Source organism: Psittacula echo (assembly GCF_963264785.1).
Source record: "Psittacula echo genome assembly, chromosome: 8".
Taxonomy (NCBI): domain Eukaryota; kingdom Metazoa; phylum Chordata; class Aves; order Psittaciformes; family Psittacidae; genus Psittacula; species Psittacula echo.
Window position 1 is genome coordinate 6,221,014 of NC_137744.1, and position 16,642 is coordinate 6,237,655.

The 16,642-nt window shown below is 36.7% G+C and overlaps 1 protein-coding gene across 10 annotated transcripts in view; it reads right to left on the bottom strand.

The window, feature by feature from the left end:
- RPS6KA6 (ribosomal protein S6 kinase A6) overlaps positions 1 to 16,642 on the bottom strand; it is a 43,136-nt gene that overhangs the window by 5,897 nt on the left and 20,597 nt on the right. For 3 of the 10 annotated variants that reach the window (XM_080624600.1, XM_080624593.1, XM_080624602.1), the window contains 15 exons: positions 15,269 to 15,390; positions 14,973 to 15,010; positions 13,198 to 13,340; positions 12,306 to 12,376; positions 11,018 to 11,106; positions 10,508 to 10,572; positions 7,727 to 7,829; positions 6,186 to 6,355; positions 5,775 to 5,900; positions 5,144 to 5,233; positions 4,375 to 4,533; positions 3,771 to 3,932; positions 3,291 to 3,367; positions 2,116 to 2,233; positions 337 to 477 (listed from right to left, as the gene is read on the bottom strand). In XM_080624600.1, coding sequence (XP_080480726.1) covers positions 337 to 477; positions 2,116 to 2,233; positions 3,291 to 3,367; positions 3,771 to 3,932; positions 4,375 to 4,533; positions 5,144 to 5,233; positions 5,775 to 5,900; positions 6,186 to 6,355; positions 7,727 to 7,829; positions 10,508 to 10,572; positions 11,018 to 11,106; positions 12,306 to 12,376; positions 13,198 to 13,340; positions 14,973 to 15,010; positions 15,269 to 15,390 — 1,674 coding nt within the window. The remainder of the gene's footprint in view (positions 1 to 336; positions 478 to 2,115; positions 2,234 to 3,290; positions 3,368 to 3,770; positions 3,933 to 4,374; positions 4,534 to 5,143; positions 5,234 to 5,774; positions 5,901 to 6,185; positions 6,356 to 7,726; positions 7,830 to 10,507; positions 10,573 to 11,017; positions 11,107 to 12,305; positions 12,377 to 13,197; positions 13,341 to 14,972; positions 15,011 to 15,268; positions 15,391 to 16,642) is intronic. The other 7 variants (XM_080624594.1, XM_080624599.1, XM_080624596.1 and 4 more) reach the window with 7 other exon arrangements.

A 16,642-nucleotide genomic window follows, 5' to 3' on the forward strand; every position in this document is an offset into this window, starting at 1 on the left:
GTCATAGAAACGAATCCCAAAAGATTACTTGAATAAGAATGCTAGCAGACATATGGCAGTCTGTCTCCAGTAATTTTCTCACCAGGTTTCTGTATGGCCAAAGTTATCTTAATCTCTGAAAACAAAATACCCAGGAAAACATCTTCCTTTATACACAGGTTAATAAAATGTGTTTATCTATAATTTATCTGCACATGTAGCTCAAATATCTAGGTACCAGGGAAAATGAAATGAAAACAAAAGGAAAGAAAAAAAGTTCTGCCTGTAGCTCTAAAAGCAACCCAATTCATTGTGCATCCACCAGCTCAAGCAACAGTCAGCCTTTGATTGTTTTACCTTTACTAGATGTGGTGCATCTTGCCTGTTCAGTTGATAATGTGGCAACTGGTCTCTACAGGCTATCCATGAATGTTTCAATACTTGTTCTGCTGTATACCGCTGATGTGGATCTACGTGAAGCATATGTGACAACAAGTCCTAGATAAAAACAAAAACCACGCATATTATTCAGTTAAAATAATCTTATGAAGATTTTAAAGCATTAATTAAGGCAGCAATGAAAAAAAGAGTACCCTATATAGCAGGGATTAACACAATGCAAACATACACACACAAAAGTCAGCAGATAAATTGGATCATTCTGTGCCTTGACACTGCAGAAGCCTGAAAACAATGTGTTGTACTATTTAAACAGCTCAACAGAGCAAGCCTTTATTGTAAAGAAACCTACTGTTGTTTGTTTCATATTTCAGCTGCTTATTAGTATAACCTTTTAAAGGACTAGAAATAATACTAAATTTTAGCAAACATTTTACGGAAAAAAGCTATTATTTGCAAACTTCATTTGTACTACATATTTGGGGTCTGCTGACTACATATTACAATTGAATTCATACATAGGGATATACTATTAATGATTTTTTTCTTCAAGGAACTACATAAAGAGTAAAGGTAACAGAAATGGACACTTGTATTTGCCTGTTTAGAAGCATTAGCAATAAGCTACTCATTACAATGTTGGTCAAAAGAAGAGCTGGGTGGTAAGGGCACAGAACAGATACAGGAATAGCTTGAAAGAAAACAAAATATGAACAAGCTGACAGAATGTTCCCTTTGCTAGGTACAAAACGTTAAACATTCTTCCATATACTGAAGTGAATTACTTGTGCTAAGACAGCATCAGCCAATAAGCATTCTGAATCACTCCTACCAAAATGAACAAGTAGTGCAGTTCTAAGGGATCAAGAAAAGATTTAATATTAATGCCAAGCTTTATAAAAGGTAACACTGGTGACTAAGATGCCTGCAGACCATGCCAACACCAAGCCCAGTCAACACATACAGAAACTGATGAGTGATGCTGTCTTTAAACAATAGGGGCAGATGTATAATGAAGCTGATCAAGAGTTTTCGGCAAGACAGCCAAATACGTGTGGTTGTTAAAGTACTAGTTTAATTGCTGGAAATACTAACAAAGACAAAAGACCTTCTGAATTCAGCACTGAAATATTAACCTATTCATGCAAGACTAATTAGCTATTACAGCTAACATAATTGTAAAAAATCATCCTTCCATTTAAGGAATCCACAAACATCTGATTTTGATTCAAGTAAAAACAAGAAATAAAAAACCCCAACTGATTACAGAAAAGCCTACATTGGGACCTATCTTATTTAAAAATCTTCAAGAATCAGTGACTGGGGAAAGAAGAGAGTACACTCTCATTGAGTTTGCAGTGGGACACCAAACTGGAGGTGTAGAAAATGGGCCGATGAGTACAAGTGCAGGGCAGCCGTCCAAAGGGACATAGGCAGGATGGCAAAGCTTCTTCCCCGTGACAGTAGCCAAGCATTGGAAAAGGCTTCCCAGGCAAGCTGTTCAGACACCACCCTTCGAGGTTTTTAAAGTCAGACTGAGTAAAGCCCTGAGCTACCTGGTCAGATGTCACAGCTGACCCTGCTATGAGCTGGAGGTTTGGCCACATGGCCTTCACTACAATAAGGTTTGCAGGCAATAATGGCAGCACACTACCGTGTTAGACTAGTCTGTTTTATGAAGTTCAGCAGATGTTCATTCAAATTATACAAAAAAGTGAGAACAAAACACATTTACACCTTTGCTGCATCTGAAACTGTGTCCCAGTTGCCTCCACTTAAGGAAAATTTTCCACTTCCTATCCGTACCAGGATCTCCTCTGGAGTATCATTAGGACCATTAGCGAATGGAGTATAGCTGTTGAAAGGGAAAAAAAAGGAAAACCAAAATGCCTTATTATAGGTAAGAAGCTGCAAGGAAACTGGTAGAAATCTCATGAATCATTACAAGTCTGCCAATAGAAACACACCACATACTATTAAATACTACTTATATTAACATTTCATCTTCACAACTATATTATTTTAATTGTGGTTAATCAAGTATAATAATAATGATGATAATAATAAAGCTTAATAATAATTAATCTTAATGCATTTTATCTTAGTACTTTGAAAGCTCTGCATAGAAGATCAACAGAGGTTTAGGAATGATTCCAGACAGTTAGTTTTAGTCTTCCAGTTGATGTTCTTTAAAGGAACAAAATGGAAAGACAGGAATTCATGCTGTACCACTCCTACCCCCTACTTTTAACCTGCTATACCTTTTATTCAGACAATGTTTCTCAAGTGTGCAGGCAGCATACTGCCCAGTATCTATCTGCATATTTGCATTTAAATTATACAGGAATCATAGATTTTATGACAGAATTGTGGTGGTGGTGGTGATTTTACAAGAAGTACGAATTTATCAAGGGGAACAGTTTCCCATAGATAGCATTTATCTGTAAGACAAAAAATATTTGGCCACTGAGCACCTCATAGTGCTTAATGGAAGCTTAGCGGTTTAGAAAACTTAACAGGTTACAAGCCAGCGTGTTCTACAAACAGGCCAGGACTCAAGCCTGGGACAGGAGATACAAGGTGGACTACAAGGGTGCTAGGGTGGGGAGTAAAAGGGGCAGAAGGAGAAAGAAAACGCCACATACTTTTACAGACCAAGTTGTCTCCTGGAAACTGGGACAGACTTTGGCATCTCTCAGTCATGCACTACAGAAGAGAAACCTTGAACCTACCTATGAGATAAGCCTACTTTATGTACAAATTTACTTAAAGCTTCCTGTTCCACTGCAGTGTCTTTAACATTCTGCATTCAAAAATCAATCAGGTAATATCTTACCATTTTAACGAAAACATAGATTCACACAGCATGCTGGAATTTTAGGTAAACAGAAAAGCTAAGAAATAGTTCTCACCCTGCCAACATTGTGTAAAGAAGAACACCCAAGCTCCATATGTCACAGGCAGCATCATATCCCTGTCTCATGAGAACCTATAAAACAAAAAGCATTAAAGACTTCTCAGTACTAAAAGACCACCTCAAACCAATACCACTGCACAGCCTAAGGAAGAGTGAGTCAATCCCAGGATTGATTATTTTTCGATATACAGAGTACAGCAGCTACCAACAGTACTTCTTGTCCCCAGAACATCATTTCTGAAGATTTTCAGGAGGCTTACATCTCATTTTTAAGGGTGGATTCTGCTATTTTTAAAGCAGGTTTATTATAAACATATGCACCAGTGTTTATTAAAGTACGTATAATTCTATTTAAGGAAAACTAGCAGAATTGTTCTTTCTTTTTTTATTTTTTTTTAATTAAGCACTGCTACAAAGTTTAAGTACTTGATGCATCAAAACCAGCACTGAGAACACACACATCAGCTTAAGATACCTCTGGTGCCACAAAGTTTGCAGTGTAGCATGGAGTTAGAAGTAGTCCATTTTCTCCTCGAAGTTGTTTTGCAAATCCAAAATCACAAATCCTGATAGAATCAGCATTATTTGAATCATCCGTATATAAAATATTACTAGGTTTAAGGTCTCGATGCACTACCTTCAAACAAAGAAATTTTAAAATCCATCACTTAAAAATTTGCATGTATATTTTGTACATAAATTACATTTAGAAAAATATTCTCTAGATTAACATACTTATTAAGAGATCTACACAAATATGTAGCTTCCAAGGAACAATAAATTCTAGTTCAAGGAATGTAATAAAAAAGCCTACTGGCTCATAATGCAGCTGGAACACAATCATTTGCCCATGAGCCTAAGAGAACAAATATCTGCTGTTTCATAAACTGTACAATTAGAGTCTTACAGCCTTGCCAGAATAACAGGATGAATTGTTTATATTATTCACCTTTGTCATAAAATACTCAGAAAACCTCTTCCCTTCTGCCATAAAACGCAAGCCAACTAAAGCACATAACTGAAGGCATGTTAATTCTAAGAAATGTGAAAGAAGCTATGTCATGAAGGAAATCACTCACTCCTTGGCAGTGAAGGTAATCCACAGTCTTGGCTATAGTGTATAATACAGCGCTAGCCTCTCGTTCAGAGAAGAACTTCTGTCTGAGAATTCGATCAAGCAGCTCTCCTCCTTTCATCAACTCAGTGACAAGGTATATGAATCTACCATCATCATATACCTGAGGAGAAGTTTAACAAGTACATACATATATAAATACAGATTATGTCTTAAAAACATCATCTATAATTATACATCCTGATAAATGAAAGTTACAGACTAGATTGTTCACCTCTTCACATATGAACATAAAGCACAAACAGCAGGGACTGTCAAATTTAATTCTGCAATGCAGGAGCCTTAAAGCATGAAGTATAGGACAGCTTATTGGCATTCTGTGAGACATCAACGTGATCAATTGTTAATTAATGAATCAAGTTTTTCAGCCTAGGAACTTCTGCTGTAAGAGGAGAGTAGCCCTACTGCTCCTGTTGCCTTTCCTCTCCATGGACAATTTTTAGCTGCCAGCACTTCGCATATACAGACAACATGCAGCTGCTTTTTTAGATTCACATTGCCAAGATGTTAGCTACTTGCTCAAAATAAGAGGAAACACAGTATTTCTACGTTTTACATAATTTCTTTATGTAAACAGCACCTTACTATATGTACTGCTCTTTCAATACATTTTACTATGTAAAAGAAGTTAAATGAATCCCAATAAGCTTTCTACATCTATATTTATTTGATTACTGTGTAATAAGAGATAGCAGAGAAAGAGAGGTACATACATCCTTTAAAGTAATAATATTTGGATGTTGTCCATAACGCATGAGAATCTCAATTTCTTCTGAGGGGTCCCTCTTACTTTTATCAATTATCTGCAAAATATAGCAACAGGAAAAACAACCTGGCTAAACAAAGTGTTTATTCCCACTTCAACAACAATAAAAAAAAAAAATCTTTCTAGAGTTCATTACTTCTTCCTAATCTCAGTTAATTAATCTTCCATCTTCACATCCCACTGCTCATTCATTTCTTGCTTTATCCTTACTACCGATTAAAATTATGTCATTAATGCAGTCCATTCTGCTCCAGTGGACAAGGAAATGCAGTGGACTGTCTGAAGCATCACTAATTCTCCGCAGCCCCGTTCCACCCTTGTGGATTCTATTTAAGATGTTATCGTGCAGTGCTTTCAGGCTTCCCGACTGTAATTGCAAAGCCAGATCTTCAAAACTTTACCCACAAAAAGAAGAGCTAAAGAAGGCAATACAAAATTTCAACAAATGAAGCAAACACCATTTTTCACTTCCCACAGCATCTAAATATCTCCACTGCCTAGAAAATTCAGGCATTTAAATTTACAAAACTACTACACAATAGTTTCAGAACTGTCACAATGAAATTTATTCAAAGTACCTTCACAGCAAACTCCATATTTGTAGCAATGTGGATACATCGCTTGCAAACAGAGTAGGAACCAACACCAATATCTTCCTTCAGTTCATATACATCAGTAAATTGTGCGCTGTTTCCATGAAGCTGCTTAACAAACAAACACATACAATCTGTCACCTAAAACAGCAAAATGCTCATTGCCCATAGTACTGTTTCCAACAGCAGAAGTTTTTTCTGGTTGCCCACACTTTCTCTTATGAATTCTGTCTCCAGAAAAACAGCAACGCACTCTAAAATTCAGAAATGTCCCATGGAAACATTTTAATAATGCAAATTTTAAGTCTCCCCAACAAAAAACAACAGACTGCAAACACTAAATATTGGTCTTTGGCATGTCAAGAAAGTTTCCCAAAAAACGAACCTAGGACGTACCTGTACTATTGGCAGTATATTGGTGAGTGGTGATATTTTATGATCTTCTACGGTAGTAGTTGCCACAAAACTAAATCCTTTGAAGAGCTGATGTGCATTCGCACTAGGTGGGACTCCTGGGGAATCTAGTGGCATACACATTTGATTAGCGTGGCTAAATCCCAGCAGGGCTATTTTTTAAACATTCAGGAGAGGTATGTTAGAAAAAACATTGAGGCAAGGGGAGCAAACAAGAGCAACACCAGATGGTGAGAAACACTTCCAGTCCTTTATCTGTCTTCTCTTACTTCAATATCAAACACAAAGCAAGTATTCCTTGGTTTCATCTAAAGCTGCAAGATACTGCAGGAAATAGTGTCAGAATACATGTTTTTAGGAAGAAGCTTATTAAAACAACACTACTACTGATGAGACCTTATCTAGGTGTTCCTGCTCTGGCAGGAGGATTGGACTAGATGATCTTTTGAGGTCCCTTCCAATCTCTAACATACTGTGATACTGTGATACTGTGAGAAAGAAATAAAGATCACAGTCTTATGATCAAGGACTGCATAGCAAAGATGAGTGCCCACAGATTTTGCTGCTTCAGTGGTATATGTGCTGCTAGCAAGGCAGAAATGAGGCAATACAAGATAGGCAATTAGTAATACTACTGAATAATTAGAACCAAGTTTTTCTCAAAATATATGTACTTCTGAATCCACTGAAATTTCACAGTAAGCACAGCTTGATAATTCTGTGTAGCCTATTAGAACCATAGACGTTCTCCAAACAAACATGACATGTGGTTTTAAAAGTAAGATGCAGCAGTAAAGAAAAACCTCACAAAAGAAAACCTGAAGTGAAACCTGAAGCATACTAAACAGTGTTTGCACTTGCTTTGTTTCCAAGTTCAGTTACTTGGAAATTTTTGTGGTTCAATAACTTAAGGGATATTTTAAAGATAAATTCTCATAAGCTTCTTGAAACTATTGGAGATGTCTTTTCAATTGGTCTAGTCATACAGGTACCCAGTCCACTCTACATCTTCCCCACAGTTCTTTACCTTTGTGTCACCATTTTCTAAGGAGTAAAGTCAAATTCAGCATGGGTAATGAAGGGAACAGCTCAGTGAAAAGGTATTATAATACTAGTCCTAAGATTTAATTTGAATAATTATAATTAGCAATGGGCTTCAGAAAGTTACTTAAAGCAAGTAATTTTCAGTGGAATACTGACTCTAAAAATAATCACTGTTGCAACCAAATTTAGTTTACTTATTGTAGCAAATGCTTTCCCGCCCAAACACTGCATGTCTGGCTTAGCATCTGAATTATGGTTTTGAAGTTATGGCTGATTCACCAACAGGAAAAAAAAGAATATAAAAGTATAGCAAAATATTTCAAAGAATAGAAACCACCAAGGAAAACATAGTCCTTCAAAGTATGGGAAACTTGTTACACCCTTTCCTTTTAACTTTGACTTTTTTGTTTGTTGTTGTAACACTAATCTGACCCCTCTTGTCCCACAAACCTCACCAACTTACAACCACGCACAGTTACCTTTTGGTGTTTTTGCTGTGAATTCTGGATCAAAACAGAAGGTATCTTCTGGCTTTCCAGAAGCAGGTTTAAATGGAGGTTGAATTTCTCTTCTGAACAGTTTCTAAAGTAGGAGGACAAGATCATAAAACTAAGAGTGAATGAAACTTCCACAGGTGCTATAGTTTTGCAAGCTAGAGGGTAAGCAACCCCAATATTATTATTTAATTAAAACAGTTTTTTGAAAGAGTGAATAATATATAGCAAGTAGAAAACCACAAATACATATGGAAAGACTGCTTTACTGTCATGGAGCTTTGATGGGAAATGCTACAGTAAATGTTACCAAACAAGTCAAACAATACAGAACTCTTTTGCCTTATTCTTCTGAATGTGCCTCATCTACCAGATCAGTACTTTCAAAACTCCAACAGGCTGTTACTTGTCGCTAGTTCCTCCATGGCTTATTCAGAAAAACATGGAACAGCTATAGCACATCCTACCTTCTGCCATCAATCTCAGACCTGGTTCACAGCTCTTTTGTCAGAACCCTGAAAAACCCACACCAAAGGGAAGACATGGAACACAGTCTTCACTTTGCTCTTCTGGGTCCCAAAGACTTCTCACAAGTGACAGGCAGGTACCTTTTGGCAAGGAATCGCCAATTCTCAAAGCTCTATTCCATTCTTTTTCCTGATCTAATAAACTAAATCAGGGGGAAGGAAGGGAAAAGCTCCTCCTTTTTTTCTACTTTACTCAATATGCTGCAAAAAAATGCACTGCCCTGGCCATCTCAAATCTGCAACAAGCCCCATTCACAGTTAAGGAAAAGTCAAGCAATGCTGCAGCCCTATGCAAAGTTCAGGAAGTTCTGAGAACATTTTCTTGGCATTTCTCTCATCCTTTCAGACCTGTTCTTTTGCAGTTCTTCTCATTTAATCTTCCTGCACAAAAACATGCAACAAATCTCAATAAAAAGATAAATTAAAAAAAAAAGGCCACACAAAACACACAACCAAGGAAGAGGGAACTGAATTCATCCAAAGAAATAACGAGATAAAATACAGCAGTGGTCATCAACACCATAGTGAAATAAATACAAAGCACTGCCAAATTAAAAAAAGAAAAAAAGAAAAAAACCACCAAAAACCCAGAAACTCCGCAGATCTTTCAAACTTCCTCACTGGTCTTTTAAAAAAAACTTACGGGACTTATGAAGTGTTCTAACATGGAAGTTTTGCTGTTACTGAAAACTCTATTTGCTAAACAGGACACCTGGGTCAGAGCAATCCCAGGCACAGCTACAGGTTGGGCAGAGAAGAGATTCAGAGCAGCCCAAGGAGAAGGACTTGGGGGTGTTGGTCGATGAGAAAATGAACATGAGCCGGCTTCAGTGTGCGCTCGCAGCCCAGAAAGCCAACCGTATCCTGGGCTGCACCAAAAGGAGCGTGACCAGCAGGTCGAAGGAGGTGATCCTGCCCCTCTACTCTGCTCTCCCGAGACCTCACTTGCAGTATTGTGTGCAGTTCTGGTGTCCTCCACATAAAAAGGACATGGAACTGTTGGAACAAGTGCAGAGGAGGGCCACGAGGATGATCAGGGGACTGGAGCACCTCCTGTATGGAGACAGGCTGGGAAAGTTGGGGCTGTTCAGCCTGGAGAAGAAAAGGCTGCGTGGAGACCTCATAGCAGCCTTCCAGTATCTGAAGGGGGCCTACAAGGATGCTGGGGAGGGACTCTTCATCAGGGACTGTAGTGACAGGACAAGGGGTAACGGGTTCAAACTTACACAGGGGAAGTTTAGATTGGATCTAAGGAAGAAATTCTTTACTGTTAGGGTGGTGAGGCACTGGAATGGGCTGCCCAGGGAGGCTGTGAATGCTCCATCCTTGGCGGTGTTCAAGGCCAGGCTGGATGAGGCCTTGGGTGACATGGTTTTAGTGTGAGGTGTCCCTGCCCATGGCAGGGGAGTTGGAACTGCATGATCTTAAGGTCCTTTCCAACTCAAACTATTCTATGATTCTATGACTTTACGGTAGATACTGCATAAACACAGCTAGAAAAACCACCTTCTCAGAAGCAGATACAAGAGATAAAGAGAAGGATCACAACAACAGGCTTTAAAGAAACGGCTGAGCACAGTATTGGCTGGCATTGCAGGTAGCCCTGTCTGTATCCTTTTGTAGGCACTATAGCAAAGAAGTGTTTTCAGAGCCAGTTTATCTGATATAGAGCATCTGGGGTTTGAGAATGTTTCTGGAAACACATCTCAAAAGATTATAGACATCTGCAGAGGAAAAGCTTTTAAGGTGCTTGTTAAAAAATTTAAGCAAGCAGTCATGAACTTGTACAGATTACTGATCATCTCAGTCAATACTTGAACTGTGAACACAGTATGACTGATAAAATCAGAAAGTGCTGCAGCGAACTAGAGAGAAGTCAAAGAGAATCACAGTCACAGTAAGGTTTTGTGCCCCACATAGAAGCACTAGACAGACACTTACTGAAGAGGATTCCTGCACACAGGCAACTGAGCATCCTCTCCCAACTAGAGTGTTCTAACAGACAATTTAAGCTTTAGAATGCTGCAACTTCATTATTTAAAAAGTAAATGCACAGTTTATAATTATTACTCTCTATACCATAAATACTACAGCTCCACATGCCAAGATTATAGAAGCCAGAATGTAACAGTCAGCATTCCTGCAATGTTTACTGTGCCTTATGCAGATACAAGTACTTATAATGCTACAACACGTAGAAAAATTAAAATCAGCATCATTTGATTCATTTCGTACTTACATTCCAGTCAACAGTAGAAAAAAAAGGATGTCTCTTAATTTCTTCAACTCCATCTGAACCAGCTCCTGAGCAAAGAAAATACTGCATTTATAACACTTCTGGGTAAAGTTTTGAAGATGACTGCACTAAAAAATTAGTTAATTTCTAAAACCTTTGCACAGACATGGCTGAGGGAATTACAAATACAGCAATATTCAAAAGAGGTAAAATACTCAATTAAGAAGCATACACCTTATCAGGGAGGCAAACGGATTACAAGAAGCCCATAATACAGAGTCAATTATCTTTGCTCTGACACTGTCAAAGCCTTGGCTCACTGCTACAGTCACTGACTGAAGAAAGTAATCATTCATTAGCCAACCCCAGGAAGTCATGATCCAAACTAACAAAAAATGGTAGCTGGACCTAAACGTTACTGACCATCCAGTGCTTGAGAGTCTCTAGCAACTACTTCCTTTAAATAATCAACCCAACTACTTTTATTTCCAAGATCCAAATAAATGAACCAACCTAATCTATTTGATGGGTTCCTTTTAAACAACATCCTCAGAAGACTTTGTGCTTCAGGGCTGAGGAACTGAGGCATTCCAAGTTTTGCTCTAAAGGAAAACAGAGACCAAGTAAAAAGAAACGTATCTTGTCAAAAACTGTCTACATAGAATTCATTGCACAATTTGATGTATCAAATATCTATTCCAAAGTCTCGTAGAGTGTACATATTTAAATCATCAGCTTTTAAGTTTCACATTATATAAAAGAAACCAAACCCAAACTTAAACAAAACCCCAAAACAAATCTGAACAAAAAGACACCCTGAACCACAGCTAAGCCCCCCAAACAAGCTTTATGCTAAAACAGAGTAAAACAATTCTCAGGAATACATATTTTCAAAGATATCTTCATGTCACCAGGAAGTATCATCAAAATACCTCCACCAGAATCAATGCGAGAAGAGATTCACCAAATCCCAAATTACTTGCCCCTGAAGTGATTACTAATATTCCTCTTGAAACAAAAGCCTCAAGAAGCAGAAGCCTCATTAAGCCATCATATTAAAAGCTTACTGACTTGCTAAGGCAAGAAGTTCTTGTGCATAACTGTAGTATCACTTCAAGCTCCAAGTAAGGCTAGCGATCTTATCCACCTGTTTTCACAGGTAATAACACTATAAACTCATACTCAGGGTAAGCTAAAACTGCTGTATGTTGGTAAGAAGAGAGCTTCTCTCTCATCCCCTTCCCTGACTATCACCCCTTCAAAAGGCTCAAGGCTTTACGTGTGGTCAAAAGGAAATTCTTTGTTAGCTAAGTGCAAATAAAGATGAGAACATATTTGCCCAACAGCTTCAATTACTAATTACCAGTTTACCCAGTCTGTCCTGTTAGACAGCTTCTGGTGTAACTGACGTAATTTAATATGAAAAATGTGAGCATGTATGTGCACTCTCCATATCTACATACACAAAGCACCACCTGATTAACTACTGCTTACAAAATAAAGGATGCTGTAACAGTCTAACAACATCATGAGCGGTAAATAATGGTGGTCTAATTCACTGTACTGCTTTTACCTTTGTTATACACCTACAATAAAAATACATGTTAATCCCTAAGTTTTTAATTCCTGCATATACTTCATTGTATTTTTGTGGTCTGGGATCTAAATTTTTTGGGAGGAGCCTTGGCTTTTTTGTTCCTGTTCTTCCTAAAACTCTTCAAGCACAAGCAGCTATAACAAGCTGTTAAAACATATTTAAATGACATTTTCTGACTTTCCAAAAGTAAGAAGATATACTTACTTGAGTATCATATTCATAGTTTCATTTCGATCTTTACCTTGAAATGGTAGTGTACCAGTAAGCATTTCAAACTGAAAAGAACAAATGTTAATCTAAATCAACACTTCTTCCTCCAACTGCTCAAACAAAGCGTTAAGTACTGTACTGTTTCCTATCCCTACATCAGACAGACTGCCTTGAGCTTTTAAAAGATAATCCAAAAAGTTCACAAATCTAAGATTTGGTTGTCATTGGCACTTTACATGATAACAACAGTGGCAAGTGAGACAGAATGATGATGTAGGAATCTCTTACATCCATAAACTACTCTAAGTAATAAAATCTCCTCCACAACCAAGTCTTAGATGTTGCCATATTCCAAAAAAAGCAAGAAGAATAAGTTCTAAAACAGTACTTTATTTTTAATTTCAATGTACATATTTCAGCCTGATGCTCTAACACATCATGGCATAGGTGTGCTAGCAGTTACAGGTTTATTCCACTGTTGCACTCCAGTATTCATTCAACAGGCTTACTCTTAAAAAATGCAATTAATATTCCATAAAACCAAGCCTGCAGGATTGTTTTTTTTCTTTAACTATCAAGTAATATCTGAAATAAATACACAAATTGAAGTCTCACACTGACCACAACTGTTCTAAACTACAAATGGACTACACGCGATTGTTTTGGTTCCTGACAAGTACTCTTTATAGGGCTAAGCAGTGAAAAGGGAATTTTATTCAGATTAGTTACTATTTCAGGTGACATCCAGTTATTATCACTTCCCCTTACCCAAGCATTAGTAATTAGATCTGAACAAGCTTATTCTAATGACATTACTTCACATTCACTTAGACATATGCAATGTATTTGTGACCTTAAGCAAGGTAAGCAACGAAGCATACAGTACCATGAGAACACCAAAGGACCACCAGTCAGCACTCTGGTTGTGCCCTCGCCTGTTTACCACTTCAGGTGCCATGTATTCTACAGTACCACAGAAAGAATAGGCCTTCTTCTCTTGATCTACTGATTCTTTGCTGAGTCCAAAGTCTACAACAACAGCATTACAAGAATATAGCCAGTAAAGAACTTTAGAAAAAACACAATACTGTATACGGTAGTTCAAAGTCAAAGTGTTGACAGCTTTTGTTTGCCTGCTTTCAGGAATACTGTGTCATTATCCTAGCTCTTCATGAAACAAGAAACTGCAGATATCTAGAAATACTGCACACAACCAGTTTACTACATACCATTCTGTAAGTCCTATTAAATTGATTAGCCATCAATATTACTACTCAAAATATTTGAAATATTACATGATTAAGATAAGCAAAAGATCTCATCTCTGTTTACTGCCTGTTTTATTCACAAAAAAATGGATAGAAGTAAAAATCAGGTTCAAAGAAAACTCAATCTGCATGGTCTAGTATTATTGAATGATGAATAAATAAAAGACTAAAAATACTGTTGTTATATAAGACAACATGGTTCTGCAACCTGACTCAAACTCAGTAACCTTGCATATCTGCTCGCTTTACTCCCAGAATCCTTCTTCTTCCCTAAGTTTGAATAATGCCACTGAATACACAAGTCCTTGGTATTTGCCCAACTCTCAGAGTCCCTTTTTTCAAAGGGGAAATGACTGCTAATCAATAATCCCATACATTATTCTTCCCAGTCTCAGAAGGAAGTGAGAATTTTAGGAGATAACTGGATTTAAACATATAATGCAGAATTTTAAAAATTATGCAATTTATAAACATGATTTCTTTCCATCATTATTCCATCAATTTTTTGAGAGTTTAAAAAGCTTAATTTTATCTTGGAATCTAATAGGCAATCTGTAGATAAAATATATAATGAAATCTACAATAGAAAAGCATAACCTTAAATATAATTTAAAGCTTGCAGAAATTGATTGTAATTTGATTTCCAAATAGTCTCATGCATTTGTAATTTCCTGGAATATATGTATTTTAATTGTTCCTCATAAAACATTGTTCTGCAATTTTATATGCATTTCAAAGTGATAATCTAGACAGGCAAAAAAAGAAGTAATATTTCAGAAGTCGCACTGTGCACTAAAATCTTTTTACACCAAAAGCACCTCTGCTCCCTTTTAAAAGTCTCAGTCACCAAATTTAGCCTGTCTCTACCACTTCTTGATCTTCTGTTAAAAGGCATTTCATAGTAAATCTTGATACAGCTCACTTTCTAACCGGAACGGTGGATAGTTTGAGTTATTAAAGTACCACCTCCTGAACTAAAGCTCCCTTAAAAAACACATTCAATGGCTGTTTTTTTATTTCCAACTGCTTTTCTTAAATTTTCAACGCAGCAATCAGGATATCCAGTTAGCAATATTGCTGTTAATACTGCAACCCGATCTACACAAATATCAGCCCTGAAAACTAACTTCCGTGGAACCTGCATGGACATAAGGATCTGAAAAATAAGATACAGTCTCTGGTGATATAAAATACTTCAACAAAAGAACTTTTATTAAAAAAAAAAATAATCTTTACATTGAGAAGTGATACAGATTTAAGAAGTCTCTCTAATAAACCAATTTCTAAATGGCTAAATACTGGCTCACACATAATCTAGCCATCACTATACATGTAACTAAAAGCTTATACAGGAATATGTTCAGAAAGTGCTATACTAGTAAGTGTTACCTACCTGTTAACTTGATATGTCCTGCTTCATCAAGCAAAATGCTGAAAATTAAAATTCACATTCACCAATACACATAAAGAGGAATGTTTACATAAAACATTTAAAACATAAAAGTTAACAATTGTGATCTCCAACTGCTGTTATTAATTTAATAAGCAATATTATTTCATTAAAATCACAGATATACTTTTTTACATGTACATAGTCTAACAATAATCTTTGTAATTTTTTACATCACTATAGTAGAAAATGCAAAGCAACAAGCAAAATACATGTAATAGTGGTAAAATACATTTTACTTTACTTTTCTGGCTTCAGGTCCCTGTATACAATTCCCAAGCTGTGAAGGTGATCCAAAGCAAGGGCCAGTTCTGCGAGGTAGAATTTCACATCTTCCTCTGTAAACATAACCTAATAAGAACTGTATAGATTTACCTTCTGATCTTGTCTTCAGTTTTTAAAACTGCAATCTAAAAAAAATAGTCCTGTCTGCCTGAATTTCAAGTAAGTTTTAGAAGTACTTTATGAGCTCATAATTCATTAATTCACCTAACAGAAATTATATACTAATATAGGATAATCATCAAGTATACAGTCAAACTACCTGCAATACTTAAACAAAAACATCAGAGCATTAGCTAACTTTTAGGGTAATAAAAGTTACACCAGCACTCCTGCCACAATCCTATACTGACTGCTTTCCACTGCATCGTAAAATTTAGTATACGACTGCTGTATTGAGTGACTGTCTTTGAATTCACAGTATCACAGTATCACAGTATGCTAGAGATTGGAAGGGACCTCAAAAGATCATCTAGTCCAATCCCCCTGCCGGAGCAGGAACACCTAGATGAGGTTACACAGGAATGTGAATTCACATTAACAATATGTAGAAAAAGCAGAAATACTTTCGAAAAAGTACAAAAAATAGAACTGGTGAAAACAACAATTACATGAAAATCTGTAGTAGGAGTTGAAGAACCTACCCTCCTCTTCTGAAGAAAAGAAATTTGAAGAAACCTAGTGAGATACCGAAAAACTGACTGACATTACATATAGAGCATTTGAGTGATGCATTTCTATCCTACATATTCAGCTGGTTGCTTTTCATCTCACATACAAGAATTGTACCTGCTTTGCCTCTTGTCGTGTTCTACAAATTACTGGAATTGAATCTGAGGTTTAAGTGAACTAGTCCCTTATTTATTGAAAACACCAGGAATAAGGAGAACAGCCATCTCAACTGCACAGTAGATAGCTAACAACACTTAAATTAACTGGGCGTACCAATTTAGCAGTACACTAATCTATACTTTGAATTGCACATATGTAATCTGCTCTACTGGCAACAGAAATATTCCTCATTTCCATAATGATAGGTATTAACATTCTGTGAACAATAAAGCTGTTACGCTACACTGTTTTACCTATATTTCTTAAAGAGCAATATTGATACAGGCTTTTATCTGTATTCAGAAGAAACTTTGGATATCACTAATCCTTGGAATAGTCAAAATGCAAACCTCAGAATACAATGATGCTAAATGGTATTCTACAGTCTCTCAATAATCATTTCACTTAAAACTGCTTTCTGTGTTAAATTAAACATGATGCAAGTCAACTTCATTAAATGTTACTAATGAAAACTTCATTATATACTCATTTCACCTCCA